At 40.5% G+C, this 16,992-nt stretch overlaps 1 protein-coding gene across 2 annotated transcripts; it reads right to left on the reverse strand.

The window, feature by feature from the left end:
• Positions 1–4,382: 4,382 nt before the first annotated feature.
• Positions 4,383–13,380, reverse strand: LOC119029324. 2 transcript variants are annotated; one of them, XM_037116093.1, is made up of 11 exons: positions 13,289–13,380; positions 12,717–12,871; positions 12,460–12,622; positions 11,036–11,404; positions 9,969–10,256; positions 9,856–9,879; positions 9,514–9,570; positions 9,375–9,405; positions 8,921–8,970; positions 8,721–8,755; positions 4,383–5,811 (listed from the first exon to the last, which is right to left on the reverse strand). In XM_037116093.1, exons 1-11 carry the CDS (start codon positions 13,356–13,358, stop codon positions 5,713–5,715), a joined length of 1,341 nt encoding a protein of 446 aa, XP_036971988.1. In that variant the 5' UTR covers positions 13,359–13,380; the 3' UTR covers positions 4,383–5,712. The 2 variants fall into 2 exon arrangements, with proteins under 2 accessions (XP_036971988.1, XP_036971978.1); XM_037116083.1 differs by having other exon boundaries at positions 9,514–9,615.
• Between the last annotated feature and the right edge of the window lie 3,612 nt (positions 13,381–16,992).

The raw sequence follows: 16,992 nt of genomic DNA on the forward strand, positions 1-16,992 counted from the left end.
CTCCATCAGGGCCTGACCTGTCAGCACAGTCATGATGTTTTTGCCTCAACATCAACGCCACATATCCTCCATCAATTACCTGCTCTGTGCTCTGTCTTTATTTGGCTCCATCAGAGTCTCGGTGGTCAAAGAGATGGTCACCATGGATGCAACTCAGCATAAATGGCCAGGTGAAGCTTTGTGTGTGTGTGTGTGTGTGTGTGTGTGTGTGTGTGTGAGAGAGAGAGAGAGAGAGAGAGAGAGAGAGAGATCAGCAGACCACGCTTTAGTGACCTCCCAATCTCCTGTGAATAATTTATCGCCTCATTCTGACTGGACGCAGCCCAGTGACATTGCCGGTACATTATTATGGTGGAGGTGCAGCAACTTAGGTGCTCAAAATTATTAATAAGCTCCATTCCTCATGAGGCACCTACCCTCATATAGCCACGTCACCAGGTCTGATGGAGCTTTAGCAAAAGTCTTGGTGTCGCAGCAGGTGATGTTTAGTCGTTCAGCATTGTTTCCGTTTTGTCAAGAGTCCAAGATGAAGATAACTGTTTGTTTTTTTCAAACACGGCAACCCGGCCAGACAGCTCAAGAAAACCTGCACTGTCCAACTTATCTCTCTTTCTCTCTCTCTCTCTCTCTCTCTCCTATCTCATCCGGCTGCCTTTTTCAGATGTGCTGACCGACACAGAAGCCTGCACACCTGTTTATCACCTGCTCAGCTCCAAACTCATTTCCATGATATTTCATTATCACTTTCTTCCAATGTCCTGCTGGCACGGAGGCGTCGAGGCGGCATTGTGTGAGACAGACTGTGTTTGGAGGATTAGCAGCCAGTCTTGTAATGCCTCTTTGTCGAGAGGACAAAAGTATGAGAGGAAGTGAAGGAGACGTGTCTATGTGTACGTGTGCGCATTTGTGTCGTTCCTCGGTTTACTGTAGTATGCGGCTGATTTCTGAGTGCAGGAAATGTTCCTGTGTGTATCCAGATGAACGTGTATAACTGTGTGTGGGTGTGTGCGTGTGTGTGTGTGGGTGTGTGTGTGTATGTGTGTGTGTGTGTGCGTGTGTGTGTGTGTGTGTGTGTGTGTGTGTGTGTGTGTGCGTGTAGAAAATTGTCTCTCCATCGCAGTGTCGGAGTGTATCTAAGTGTACTCATGCAAGCACTGTAATTATGTATAATTCTAAGGTACTTAAGTACTGCCAATTTATGCTATTTTTACTTCACTACATTTCGCAGAGAAATATCTGCTGCATTTATCGTTTTTCCTTGAAATGAACGCTGAAATTAAACCCAAGTAAATATTGATGAATCAATAATGTATCATCGAAAACCTTGTATTTGCACGTTCAGCAGACCTGCTCATGAAGAGACTCTAGAGGTAATAGTACTCGGATCCCAGTTACGTTCCATTGATTGACTCGCTTCATGCTCAAAGTGTCACCCACAGGGAAACAGCTTTGGACATCAGGTCACAGTTTGAGATAAAGAAACAACCCAGCAGCAGATAGAGAAGTGAAAGTTGGCACCATCAAATTATCATTTTTAACTGAGTGGTATTGTTACTTCTACTTATGTAAAGGATCTGAACTTCCACTGCCTCCATAAATAGTCATAGAATGTAGCCCTTTATGTATGTGTGACATCAATGTGTGCAGTTACTATAGCATGTTTGATGCCACAGACACAGGCCTCCCGTCTCCAGTTTAAATGTGTACTGTCAACAGACAATGGAAGAGATCCAGAGATTATTCTTTTGATTTCATCATACATGAGCCTTTTTGCAAATGGCAACGCTTGATGTGGGTGTGCAGCTTTGATGTTCGGGACAAGGGGGAATAAAATGGCAGAGCTGAGTCACAAAGAATCAACATAAATCAGTGACAGCAGATTTTTATGCACACTGTGTTTCATTGTATGAAGAGGAGGAGAGGACCAAACACTAGTGCACTGCAAATCCCCATCGGCACCGGTACGTGCTTATTAATGCGGTGTTTTGTCAAATATTATGTCCTTAAAAAAAAAAAATCTGGAAATGAGAAATACAAACAAAACCAGACATCAAGAGAAATTATAAAACATGTAGTTAATTCCAGAAAATGTGGCATTTCTTGAGTTGTTCTAACAAAATACTCTTTAAATATTTGGAAAAGAAACTTGGAAAAGAGAGAGACTCCACGACAAACAGAATGATTCCCTAAGATGGAGGTAGGTGCGATATTCATAATTGTCTACCTCTGTGTGCAAGAGCAAGCAGTCATGTGGCACACTTCCAAACTGTCAATGATTACGGCTGGATGTACTGAGTCTGCCATTATTTAACCAGGTTTCACACTGATACTTTTAAGATACCAGTCAGCTTGAGTGCTTTTTCATGTTTAAATTAAACAGAATAAATTATTGGATAAAACATAGATAAGGCGTGTTTTATCTGTCCCTGCGGTGGATAAAACATGAAAAAGTGCTTGGATGTTCTTCCAGTGGGCAAAACATTGTTAAGTGTCATCTCTTCCCCATAAATACATCACTACTTTCTCCGTACATAAGGTGCCCTTTTTATTTTTCGTCCCCGCCCCTCGAACATCCTGAGTCCGCCACTGTAAGAGCCCTCGGTTCATCTCAAAATTACTCTGGTGTCACCTGTCAAATCTGTGAAAAACCACATTGGCAACTGTCATGTAGGCTCTATATTGTGTTGTGTTGTCTGAATGTGTTTGCACATACAGTCACCTTTGCGGCAAAGAGAGCAAAATTGTTAAAAGTACTTGTGCAATTTACATTTCATGCTTTGTATTTGCAAGACAAATATTATTCCATTAACTTGGTTTTTGCCTTCGAAATAGGAGGTTGTCTCGTTTATATTGCTGAGGGTTCCTGTAAAGCGGCTGACAGAGACAGGAAAGCTGATGTGCTAATGTGTCTGATGTGGTCAGAAGAGATGGACAAACCAACTGCATTTCTCTTTGTGATAATCTAGTGAAGACGATGACTAGCTTCCCAACCTGAATCCTCCCTTTCGTCCTGATTTAGTAAATTAATGGAGCACATTGCATCAGATTAAATTATGAACCCAACCTGTCTGGTAAAATGTTCAGGGTGTGGATGAAATGCCAACGCCTCCTACAGTCTTAGACTTCATGTCCTACTCCTTTAGCATATGGACACAGCGCGGGGTGCGATGAAAAAGGGCAATTACAGTACAATTAGTTTCGAGATTTTGTCATTTATTAATAGACCTGACTCATACGCGCACACAGAGAATCAGAGGGTGAGGCTGCCACAAGCCGGTGTGCCACTTGAAGTCATCGGCATGTTGAACCTCTTATCATTATTCTGCCTCGTGGTCAAACAGATCTGCCAAATGCCATTATATGGAGCTGAATATCTCCACTGTGTGTGCATGCGCTTGCGTGCGACCGCACAGGAGGAGCAAACTGTGACTCAGTCATGAATATGAGCTGGACGTCATGCGGGCTTTGCAAACCCTTGAGTTCATCTACGTCTGCCCTCGCTTCTCATCTTGTTTTTGTCTGTGTGAAAAAGAAAGGGATACATATCTTCCCTGTGTGCTACAGCGAGAGGCCCGTGTGCTGCTACAGAGGGCAGTAAAATGTAACAAAACTCAGTGCTACCGCAGAATTGGCCTCTGCTGCTTCCTGAAGTACAATGACAGTCCTCTGCTGAGTTATTGCCCATCGTAAAAACCACATAAACAGGTGTGAGGTGCATCTCCCTCCTGAGTCCATTTACCTTTTGACTTTCACACAGTATTCAAGTCTCTGCCCATTCACTTCGACTGCAGTAAGACAGTGTAGATATGAGGGTCCTTGGGTTTGGTGCTTTTCCCATGATCATATGACGAAAAGTCAGCTGGACCTGTCGATGGCTGTTGTCTCGCTGTGGTCGCACTCGGATTGCTTGGCTTCATGCACGTCACAGTCACATTGTTCCAGCGAGCACAGGACCTGCTTTGTATGCTGCACTGTAGGTGTGTTTTTTGGCATTCAAATTATATCGAAACGGTGCCCTCTGCAGAATATTTAGCAAAACTGCAGCAGGAAAATTTCAGGAAGTGGTGTTTTGCTGTCTTTCCCCTCAAATCACTACGTGCTGTATCAATACAGGCATGCCAGAGCATGTGGAATATGTGAGATGAGTCATCATGTCTTGGCTCCAGATTATAGTATTTTATATTTATTTTGTTTTATATTTATTTTACCTTTATTTTACCAGCCCCTTTGAGATTAAGATAACAGCTGCATTTGAATGGGCATCTGAGTGAGGGCGACCGGAACTAGGGAAGTAGTAGTTGGTAGCGAAGGGGCAGAGGGGGCAAAAGTACATACATTATTTACCAAAGATACTTACGTAAAAAACAACAACAAAAAAAGACTCTGGTAGAAGTTGATGTATTGAGTCCACTTCTTTACCCAAGCAAAAGTAAGAAAGTACAGGCTCAGGAGCCTCATTTCTAGGATGTCATATACTGACATATTGGGTTGGTAAAATGTCCCGAGCAGCAAGAAGTTGAGAAAATAAGAAAATCCAGGCAGAGGGCTGCATGGTCAGATATGAGATATTTACATAATCAATAATTCCCCTCAAATGCATTAAAACCAAAGTCACAAGCATGTTTTAAAAATGTAGGGAGTACAAAGTAGAGATGTTCGTGTTAATATGTAGCAGTGTAAAAGTTAAAAATTGTCAGAAAAATGAATACTCATAACTCAAGTGAATACTCATAAAGTATTTGTTCCCACTTGAAGATGGTCACTTGTGAATTTACTAAATCACTATTTTAATCCCCTCATTTGATTTGGGTAATGTGTTTGCATATGTGTGTTTATGTGTGTTGGTAGGTCACCATGTAGCACATATGTTAAATGAATAACGTGTGTGTTTTATGTGTGTAAATGTTGTGTGTGTGTGTTTCTCTTTTTTCCTTGTAAAAAAAAAACTGTGCAAACTGGTTTGATACACTGAGTTGTATATAAATAAACGTTATTATTCAGGAAGAAAAAGTCTGGAGAGGAAGTTAAAACTAAATGTGATGATGGTGCTCTTTGGTAGGAAACACTGGAGTTAGAAATAAAAAAAAGAAAGAGAAAAATCTAAGGCGATCCTCATGTTTTAATTAGACATCTGTCTGAAGTTTTTTTAACCAAAAGACTGCCTTGGATTTTTCTTCTGTTTTTCACATTATTATTATCACTACAATGTTCGATGTAATGTTCAAAGCTCCATACAGAGTTAAAGAGTGTGCAGAGTGGTTTTACGTTACGTCGCAAAGGTGCTGGAATGTGCTGCAAATCTGTAAATAGCGCAACAAAATCACTTTTCACATCGGTTAAAAACAGTTAGATAGGAAAATAATCTGACGAAACAAAACTCACTTCAAAGCCCGTTTGGTAGCTGATGAGGATCCTGTGATAGAATCTACTAAAAAGGACCTTCTGGTGAGACTGTTTTGTCATCTGCTTTTCTCCAAGGTCTTAATAATAATAATAATAATGATAAAGTATATATTTAGATTCACTGGCAGACATGGAAAAACAAACAAACTGTGTCCTGTCAAATTGTGCAATTTTACTGCTACACATGAAATAGGAACTGAGGAAATAGCTCTTCCTGTCCTGCTGTGTAACCTCAAACTGATGCTACACTGATAAACTGGAATAAAAGATATAAACAGAGAGAGAGAGAGAGAGAGAAAACAAACATTTCTAATGGATCGGATGGATCGGGGTTGTGAAAGTGGACAGTGAGTTCCATAGGGGGGATCTGGAGACTGTCTCTGTAGTTGTATCTCCGCTGGCCCATTCCTGTAGGTAAACACACATAAACACACATTAACACACATAAACATACATTAACACACATAAACACGTATCAACACACATGAGCACACAGGTACAAGCAGTTAAAAATCAGATCTCAGATCTCGGTCATTTACGTTCTCTTGTCGCCTGTTACTTTACCAATCCTTGATTTAACAAGAACGCTTTCAGTGGCCGAGCATTTCCCATCAGTCTCCACTTCTCTGTTTGAGTTGTGCTGTATGAGCTCTGTTGTTTAAAATGACTAACCTCAACCATGTCATATTAACACCATAACCTGTTCGAGTGTATGTGTGTGTACTTTAACGTGTAATGTCGAGTAATTTCTACTCTTGTGTTGTTTTCTTATTGACTTGTGATGACAAGCTGAAGTATACTGTCATGTGGCGTAATTCATATCACTCTTGGTGAGAGGGTATTTCATAATCTCATATGACTTTCATCACTACCGATACGTCCTCATTTTCTGACATTCCCGGAACACGAGTGTGGTCTCCAGCATGATTGATCCGAAGATGAAAAGACTGCTTTGAGGTGAACACTTTCCTCAGTGGGTTTCCTCCTCTTCTCACCTTACCTGTTTATTCCTCTTTGCTCCACTGTCAACATCCTTCCTCTGACAATTATGTTGCTGCACTTTAAATATCATTGCAAATCTGCAGTGATGGAACATAACTAAGCACCTTTTTGAGGTACAACTTTACTGAGTATAAGTTGCAGTGTTACCCTTTTCTGCTACTTTTTACTTCCATTCCACTACAAATTGCAGGGGAAATGTTATAATTTTACTCCTCTGCATCTATTTCATCGCTTTATTTACTAGTTACTTTGCAGATTTCATGCTGCATCAGAGCAGAAGTTGTGCATTTTTAAAGGAGAACTATTATGCTTCTTATCATCACTTCTTGCGTAGGTTATCGTCCATGTAAAAGGTCTTGAAAGTTTAAAAGCCCAAAGTCTGTACCAAGGGGAACTCTTCTTTCCCACTGAAGACACTGCCCCTGATGGACCTGAAACAACTCATCAGCAGTTCCGCCTTTAATTCCATGGCTTCTTAGCATCGCGCTACACTGCCATGTCACACATTCGCATAATTCATGCCTATATTCACTGTCGAAGTGAAGCTAACTGGAGGCTGAAAAAGGGACAAAGCCGACCAGAGACACATAGAGGGGTGCAGGCTTAGGCATCCATGAGCTGACCAATCAGAGGAGACTGGGTATTCAGGAGGTGGTCCTTAAAGAGACAGGAGCTAATACAGAGCTTTTCAGACAGGGGTGGAGAGTCCACGTAGATTCAAACTAATAGTATCCATCAACTACATAAAGGCTTTACTCTACAACCACCAGCACCCAGACTCCTGAGATCCTGTCCGATCTCTGCATACTCTTAATGAAAATGCCTCTTATCAACAGAGTTGAATCAACAAAGGCTTTCTCTGGTGTTGTCCTCAATACATATTGATTTTGATAAATATTCATTTATAAGTTATTTGCAGTTGCCAATTCAAAACAAAAGTAAACCGTGTATCTTTTTGCTGTGTTGCCACAGTGTGTAATAGAACAAGACAAAGAAAGAACACAGCTAAGACTTGGACACATCAGATGATATTCAGTTCCTGGGTGTTTTCATGACAGCTGGTTAGTCTTGCCATCAGCTGGATACATCAGCGCTCTGTCCACTGAGATGGTTGATCAGTAACACAGAGGGAAGGAGAGAGCTTGAAGTTTAATTAGAGCCCTTCATCAAGCACGTTAATGAAAGTGATTACAACTAATGAGAGGTGGATCTAAACCCCGCACAAGTACTAATAAGGAAGATGTGTGGGCTCACAGTGTGCTCTGTGATTGTCAGCGAGTGCGTGCATGTGTTCATCTGTGTGCATCCACGTATGTGTGTTTGAGTGTGTTTACAGCAAAGGGATCAGGGAAGTCAACAGTTGTTTGTCACTGTGAATCCACAGGAGAAACATCGAGGCCCCAGAAATACCAGAAATACCAGAGGAAAGAGAGGGAAGAAGAAAAGAGGCGACTAATGTCAGAAGACTGCTCATGATCGGTCTTAAGCAACGGATTTCCATGTCAAAATGAAGGCTAATGCTATTGCGAGGTATAACACGCTAAGAGGATAAGTCTGGTGACATCCCATTTTTGTGATTGTCTACAAATCCCACAAGACCAAAACCAGCAATGAATTGATCCAGCTAGCAGGTATTGTGTGTCCAGAGCCTGATTCCCTCATTAGGATGAACAAGGACAATGCAGTTAATTTTGAGTCAGTCGCATACAAACCATCCCGCTCCTGTAAATGCAATATAATAAACTGTATAGACGTGACAATAAAGTCTCTCTCATCGCTTAATCCAGAGCTCAGAAGTCTTCAACAAATGTGCCACTTACTCGTATTTGAGCCAAACACTCCCGTGTTCAGGTGTTTGCGGCAACAACAAAGCATCAATATGTAATTCTTTACCTTAAAATGACAACTGCAAAGTCATTGTGATGGTACAGTGTCTTGTAACAGGGAGGATGGTGTCCCTGTCTCTATCACTTGTTTCTGCACTATGTAACTTCAGTGAGAGGGCAGCTGACATCAACACTTTTACAATATTTTGCATTTCTACATGTGTGAGCGCCAAACAATTGGATATATTAAGATGTTGGGACATTTCCTAGACATGTTTGCCGCAGCCCAGAAAGTTTTTATTCACCCTAACCAAGTTTGTTTTGTGTCTGAACCTGACCAAACCATAAGCACAGCCTTGTCCAGACATAACAATTCAAACTCAACCAAAAACAAAACTTAAGCCAGCCTTAAGCTGGGAAAGGGAGCCATTGCTAACTTATTCAGTATTGGTGAATCATCCACGATTTCGTGTATTGATATATATTTACCTGAGGGTTGAAGCTTGCACGCCTGAGTGTAAGGTCTGCAAAACAAAACGACAAAGCACGTATGCGGTTGGTATCAGTGTATCACTTCACTTGGAATACCCATGCGATCCACTGCAGTGCTTTTGTAATAATCCCAAAGAAAATGAATGACACTGACTGAATAGATGATTAGCTAGCAATAAATATTATTGTAAACTCACCAACAACGTGGTCCTTGGCGTGGACTTGGGTCCAGAACTTTGCATCCTGTCTAAAACAGTTCAGCACAGCAACACGTCATTCCAAAACATAAATGTGGCAATGCAGTAATGTATTTTATGTACGAAATGATGTGAAAATTAACTTAATAACTGCAGCATCAGAGCTTTCAGGTTGTGGCAGAGGGATTCATAAAGCGCAACTCCTCTTTCACTGCTGGCTATAAGACATTTTAAAACTACATATCATATTCAAGCAAAGTCTGAGCTGTAATAAACAGTCATTATGTTGCCAACATGAGGAAAATCTGCAGTTAAAGCTGCCTCTAAATGTTGCTCATGTCTCACGGCTTCCACAGTAAATCTCACTCACTGACCACAAGATGATTCTGCAAATACAAACACAGTGATCCATCAGTTACTATCTGAAGTCTAATAAGCACTCAAAAGACAATACCTTTTTTTCTTCTCCTCAGCTGCTGCTTTAACTTTTAAAGAGGGGTGACAAGAGAAGAGAGAGAGGAAATGAAACATTTCACAAGGGAAAATAATCATGACAGTGTGTCAGCCAGGAAGTAGAGATTCATACGAAATACCTTTTCTGCGTGCAACCACAGCCACAAGTGCCACCGAAAAGAGGAACAGCACCACAGCTGAGAAAGAGCCCAGAACGAGAGGCCAGTCAACACCAGACACATCTGCAGACATCACACACAGATGCCAAAGAGAGATAATATTTACATTATTTTTTTTTTTTCATTTAGAATGCACAAGTATGATTCGGGGAGCTGTTTTAGTTGTTCAGCGATTGATTTCCTTACAGCTCAGACAGCTCATCAGAAAGTGTGCCCGTTTTTTTAAGTCTTTCACTTCCTCTCACTCAATATTCACATTAACTCAAAAATTGCATGAAATAATGATGTGCAATTGTCAACTACCTTGTGACGAGGGAGGGGGAATTCCTGGAAGTTGAGAAAAGAGGAAAACAGTCACATTTCTAGTTAGAATACCTAAAAATACACACACATGCAGAGCAACTTTAAATCTGCACCTCTGGTTACAGCCAAAGCGAGGCTGAGCTCAGAGCTGCTCCATTTCTTTCCCAGGTGGACACTGTACTGGCAGCGGTACAAGGCCATCGGAGTGTCCTGGACTGGAACTGGGAAGGTGGCCTGATGGTGGATCACGTTGGCAGGGTGAGTGGCAACAGGAAATTCATTATCGACCCGGTAGAGGGAGAAGACAGCACCGGGGTAGGCAGGAGACCCTGTGCAGAGCAAATGCCACACGTCTGTCTGCTGCTGGAGAACAAGGGTGGGGACTGGCAACACCACCACATCTGGCGAGGGGAGAGGAACGACAATGAAATGCGCTGTGATGTGTATCAATTAATCATTTAAGTAATTTCTAACCAAAAGAACTATCACTAGTTCTAACTTCTCACAATCAAACATATTTTGGTTTGTTTTTGTCTCACATGAGCATAAATTGAGTATTTTATTTAAAAAATAAATTTCAAGTTTGACCTATTTTCTGACATTTAAACCGAATTATCACACATATAGACAATATTTAAGTGAGGAAAAAACATCCATGAGCAATAAAATATCTCTAATATTTTGAGAAATGCAAAGAAAAACAGACAAATACTGCTAAGTGTAAAGATGTATGAATGCATAAATAAATGGCGTAGCGGGGTTGATCTTTAGAATGACGTAATGCGAAGAGTCTGTGGGCCGTTGCTGCAACCCAATCTACAGAAAAAATGTTGGCATGGTACATTTTGATTTCATGTTGTGACTTGATTGTGTTAAGATCTTGTTAGGTTTAGGCATAAAAAAACACTGGTTAGGTTTAGGAAACGATGATGGTGTGGGTTTAAACACCAGCTTTTGTAATCACAGAAGTGGTTCTCTCTGTTCTCACTGCTCTGCATCATCTCTCTAACTGTGTAACGACCCTTCAATCCCTCCCTCTCCAACTGGAAGTTGGCTCATACAGATGTCATCTGAACTACGCCACTTTACCTGTGTAAATGTATCTTTGGTTTACAGAAACTAACATTGCCAACATTTTATTCACAGCACTGGGTAGGGGCTCTAAGTGTGACATACTAACCTGTCACAGTGATCTGAATCATGTTGCTGACAGTTGAATTAACCAGTCCTCTCCTTTTGGTGATCTGGTAGAGGCAGGTGTACTGGCCTTCCTCTCCTCCCCTCACTGGCCCGACAGTGAAGACTCCCGGCTGGGGTTCACGGTTCGTCTGTGAGATAATGGATGTCGTCCCCGATCCCTCGGCCGTCCTCAGCAAAAGGAAGGCCTCTGGTTTGTTTTTAGAGGTAGACTGGGACTGAGGCCGGGGAGGAAGGGTGGGGACCGAGCAGCTGAAGGAGAGCACGTCCCCATGTTTTACCACACCAGTCGAGGGCTGAACGGACAAGACCGGAGGAGGGAAAGTGTGTGTGGAGCGAGTAGGGCCAGGACCTGGAGAAGGACAGGAAGGAAGAGGAAAATTAGATAATAATTTCTATTATTCTGTGATATCATTACTTTAGCGAATTACATTCAGAGGCACAACTTATTTTATTATGCTTCTCAGCCTACGCTTTCCCGGGAGATTAAGTTCCCAGTGACACACAGAATTGCATTGTGAAAACAGGATTAACAGGGAACCATCTAAATGCCAGTATATTGTGTAATCAAGATTTACATTAAAATGATGAATTAAGCCAACAACCTTGTTTTTTTTTTGGGGGGGGGGGGGGGGGGGGGGGGGGGGTTGCGCATTTAGACATTTAGCTAGAGACTTTATTTATAATACATGCAGGTGGAAAAACTGACAGACTGTCACAGACACCAGTAAACACAAATAGAAAACTTTGAAAAAAATTAAATATAAAGTAAAAGATAGTAAAAGCCAGATTAGTTAAAAAGAGGAAACTTTCAGAGTAGAATCAGCAGGTGATATTTTGAAATAAATTAATTTCAGCTGGAGGTGAAACAAGATCAAATTTGAGATTATAATTAATTTCTAAGATATTGCTACCAAACTTGATTCTACCCATACTAACTGTCAACAACTGGAAGCCAACGCACATTGTGTTTGATGTCATTTTCTGTGTGTGTGTGTGTGTGTGTGTGTGTGTGTGTGTGTGTGTGTGTGTGTGGGTGTGTGTGTGTGTGTGTGTGTGTGTGTGTGTGTGTGTGTGTGTGTGGTTTCTATATGAGGGGCAGGATGTAAAACCACTGCACACACCCACAGAGTGGAGGACAATAAGAAACCACAGAGAGCACCTGCATGCAGCCGTCTGTTTTGGGGGTTGGAGAGGAGCGGATGGGAGTGTTTATTGTTTTATACCACATGTTGAATCTCCACTGCTTGCAGATTGAACAGATGAACCCACTAACGGTTATACATTTAGACCACATCTCCTACCGGATTTGACCTGTATAAGATCAATGTCTTACTTCCTTTTAAATGTATATTGGTTTGAGTGATGTTTTATTTCAATTTTAGATTTTTGAAAGGCATGTAATACCTGTTTGGTGCTCCAACTCCAAATAGGGACTGAAAGCACTGAAACAATCCTCCTGGTTCTTGTACTGACAGCAGTAGAGTTCACGCTGGACTGAGACTTCTGTGTTCACCCTCACAGTGAACTGGAGCTCCCCAGCACCAGACTCCAGCTCCTGAGAGTTCACCTCAATGAATGAAGAGAAATATGGAGAATAAATACAATCACAGGATATGAAACACAACAGAAAACAAACACACGTCCTCAAGAGGTTAAAGTACCATGTCTCTGTATCGGTACAATCTGAACAGAACCCCACGGTGGCCCTCTGGTGCTCGGCACACCAGAACCACTGAGTCCCCTGACCTCGAATAGATGTTAAGTTCAGGTGCCGGAGGAGGGGGAGGGAGAGTGGAAGTGGAAGCTGATAGTCTTCCTAGATAAGAGAGAGAAAATTATAACATAGGCCTCAAACTTGAGTTTCCCAAACACTGTCTGAGCTGGAGCAACAGTGCAGCTGTGAAGCAGCTGTTATTGCTACATGTGGTGACGCTCAATTTGTACCAAGCTGGTGATTGCAGCTAATGACAAAAATCAAAAAGGAACATGAAACTCGAAATAGAGATGTTGCCTGTAACTTAAATATTTAATACAAGTACAACAGCCAGAAATATTTCCATTAATGGTCACATGATCATTGCCATTTTCACCATTGTTTAGATCTTCTTAAAGCCAAAGACATCAATAAATACATTTTTGTAATTGAAACTATATAATTATATTTTTTTTTTTTGCTCTGAGACAACACAAACAAATGAAATATGTTTACGAACAGCTCTAGTATGATACTCACCGCAAAGTTGTAGGGAATAAAAGAGCAAAGAGTATATCCAAAGTGATTGTCCACCACTTACAACCTGCATCTTCGACACAAGAAGAAGACTGAATGGTATGAGTAAGAACGCTCTCTCTCTCTCTCTATCCCTCCTTCTCTCTACCCCCGCCCCCCCCTCCCCCTGTTTTTTTTAATACGTATGACATCCTCTTGAAGACAGAGTGATGGGGGAAGTGGAACCTGTAAACATACTTCCTTTTTTGGAGTCCACAGGTCACACAGCATGTTATGATGAGAATAAATACACTGCAAAGAATTTCACTGTAAAAATGATTATTTGACAATGCAATTATATCATCTATTATTTATCTGTTATCTATTTTGACAGTATATTACCAGTTTTTGGATTACAGTATATGACCGTAGAATAACGGCGGGTGTTGTGGTTATTTTACTGCGCATCAACCGTAATTTATCTGACAGTATAATACCATTTTTTGGATCACGGTACATGACGGTTAGATAACTAGGTTAAGGTAATTTTACAGCGCATCTACCATAATTTCTTTAACAGTATATTACCACATTTTGGATTACAATACAGTAACTACCTGTTAATTTACATGTAAGCATGAATATTTAACAGTATTTTATAATTATTTTAAAATACAATAAGATACTGTTGTAATCCACTGCAAATTTACAGCAATGCACTACAAAGACTGTTTTATGCTGTTAAATTACAGTTATCTACTGTGATTGTTAAATGGCTGATTTAACTGTCAATTTACATGTGAGGGGGAAAAAAGCAAAGTAATGGCTGTAAAGTGACACCATTCACATATGGATTACCCATGAACCTCGCTTTCATCATGTCATTGTTCCTGTCATTATGCTAGATATATGGAAAAAATGAAGGATGGATGAACGCTCGAAGGAAGTGGGTCTGACATTGCACAAACAGGAAGTGGCATTGTTTTCCTTGCTCGCTACCCCCAGGTAACGGTGAAAGTGTATTCCCCGGATGATTTTTGTCCCCCCTTGTAACTGGGACCTAAGATGGTTCAAAACAAGGTTTCGTTCTGTCAGCAAGTAGCAAAACCTGCCTACTTATAAATACAACTTTGTGTTTTACTGGGATTGTGACAGGTGAAATTGGGATTCTTACAGTTGGTTGGCTTGGATACTAGCCAGGCCGTTAGTGGTAGCCATGTTGCTAACACTGTCTTTGTGATAACAGTAATACTGCAGGGAAACAAAAGGAAGGGAGAATTCAAAATGTGTCAGTTTCTGCTTCAAAGAAATTGTTTATTTTTGTTTCTTCATTGATCAAATCAAACTCTAGTTGTCACTGTCTTCTTTATTACCTCTGCCAAGTAGGTTATGTTTTCACTTGTGTACATGTGTTGGTTGGTTGGTTTGTTAGCAGGATTACCCAAAAAAACAATGAATGGATTTCCAACAAACTTGGATAGTGGATGGGTCTTGGGCCAGAATGGACCCAATTAACTTCTGGTGTGGAGCCAGGAGATTCCTTCTGTATGTTTTTTTGACATTTCAATTAATTTCTCATTGAGTAATGAGAAGAATGAAAGAAATCAGGCACATCTAGACGGATGTTACAAATGAGTGAGTACAATTTGGTGCAGATCCTAATAAAATCGATTATTCTTCCTCAAGTGGAAATTTCGATTCCATTATAGTTCTTGTTGTCTTAGTGGTTGGCTGTAACAGATCTGGCGAGACCGATTATTGTTAAACTATAGAGTAATACAGGGCTATGTAGCAAGATTAGACTTGCTTGATTTCAAGGTGACTTTGCCCTTGGTTGGGGTATGCACTCTGCCAAGTTCCATTATAGTTTTTTGATTATTCTAGTAACCTACATGTTGATTGTAATTTAGGGAATTATTGTTTTCTTATTTGTGGAACTGGTCAGCAAACTCCCAAAACACAAAGCATGGAAAGTTTTTAATGCCCTGTTAGGCTGTTTTTAAATTCTCAAATGGCCTGAAGATGAATGTATTGGCCTGAACATTAGTCTGCTCTTTTGTGAAGAGAAAATTCCAGGAATAAAAAAAACCCTGCAGATGGTTGAGAAAGAAATGAGAAATTGGATAACAGTGACCAAGAATTAGGTAATTGATAGACGGAACAAGATGTTTATAAACTGCATCAACAACTCCAAAGTTGAGTCTCTGTGAAGCAGAAGTACTTTCGATCTCAAGCTCAAAGGAGGATTAAAGTGCACGGAATACATTCAATTTGTCTCGTTGTGGTAAATATCCCTCAAGACGATGAGGCATTTATATCACATTAGTCTGAGAACATTACTCCACTAGCACCCAGAGAAAGTGAGGAGTTGGATTTCATTATCCATTCACAAAAAGGAAATTGGCTCTACAGTATTTCACTGACATCAAAGTCAGTTATAGAGGAGTAAATCTAATCTATCATTGAACATATTCTCATGTGCAGATCCTTTGGCAGAATTGGCTCTGATGACTTTGTGAGTCTACTACGAGTGTGATCAGGTTGAAACAACATTGTGTTCCTTTTTATTTTGAGGTATCTCTTCTCAGAATTAACATTTTGTAAGTGCTAATGTACAGGGAAGCCAACACAATGAATAATGAGAAAAACAACTGGTGGTATATTATATGGAAGATAGTGATTTATCATTCTTCTAAAATTGCCACCAGTCTAAATAAAACAGAAAATCCCCCTTTTAACCATGTCCCATCTTCCATTCTAAGTCTGGAAACACTACACTGGTCATTTACAAAACAAATTGTGGATTATCATCCAGCATCATAATTATTATTATCATTTTTATTATTTTATTATATTATTATTTTATTATTATTTTTTCACAGAATGCAGCACAGCATGTCCTCACAAATCAGTTTTACATCATACAGTGAACCTTGTATGTGATCCAGGAACTGGTGCTTTCTGTTCCACTCTCTAATCAAAAGAGACCTATGTTGCTTTCTCTTTGTTTCCCCCTTCCCCTCAGGACTTAATATTGGTTCTTGAAATGTAAAAGGTCAAAGTTCACACCAACAGAAGCTCCTCTCTCTCACAGAAAACTCTGGTCCTGAAATGCCTTGTCAGTAGTCCTGCCTTTAATTCCGTGACTCTGTGACATCACATTATGTCACCATGGCACACAAGCGCATAATTTATGCCTAGCGTCTTAGTTTGATATGTAAGAATTGATTATAGAACAGCTGCACTGTTGATCTGCTGTTCTGAGTCAGGTTTTTGTGAGCTGACCAATCAGAGCAGACTGGGTATGTGGGCTGAAACACAGAGCATTTAAGAGAGAGGGGGTAATACAGTGCTACAGCAGTGGACAGTATAAGAAAACTGGTGGGTTTTTTGAGCCTAGAAGCATGTCAACCTATTCTAGTGGTAACCCAAAATAAAACAATACACCTGAAAATCAGCGTAATATGTCTCCTTTAACATTGTTCAACTTTCGTCTCTGATAAGATGCCAAAATCGAGTGTGCTGAGAAACATAGCCATGTACGCATCAAAAACCAAATGGAAAGAAGGAAGTTAGATAGATTTTAAAACCACTACCTCAGCCTTATAAAATGCCTTTTCATTTCTGTTTACCAGAGAATTGTTGCGTAATTTTCACACGCGAAATTGACTCACATCCAGCTGTTGCTGTGCATTCATGACATCACAACCACGTTCTTGGCCTGTTTG

The sequence above is a fragment of the Acanthopagrus latus genome, chromosome 1, assembly GCF_904848185.1.
Source record: "Acanthopagrus latus isolate v.2019 chromosome 1, fAcaLat1.1, whole genome shotgun sequence".
In the NCBI taxonomy this organism is placed as follows: Eukaryota; Metazoa; Chordata; class Actinopteri; order Spariformes; family Sparidae; genus Acanthopagrus; species Acanthopagrus latus.

Bases quoted from the DNA above. Each gene is read 5' to 3' on its own strand.
- LOC119029324 (XM_037116083.1), bottom strand. From the start codon at position 13,358: ATGCAGGTTGTAAGTGGTGGACAATCACTTTGGATATACTCTTTGCTC. The intron at 9,880-9,968 runs GTGCAGATTTAA...CTCAACTTCCAG, and splicing joins CGCTTTGGCTGTAACCAGAG to GAATTCCCCCTCCCTCGTCA. The intron at 8,971-9,374 runs GTATTGTCTTTT...GAACTGTTTTAG, and splicing joins GCTGAGGAGAAGAAAAAAAG to ACAGGATGCAAAGTTCTGGA.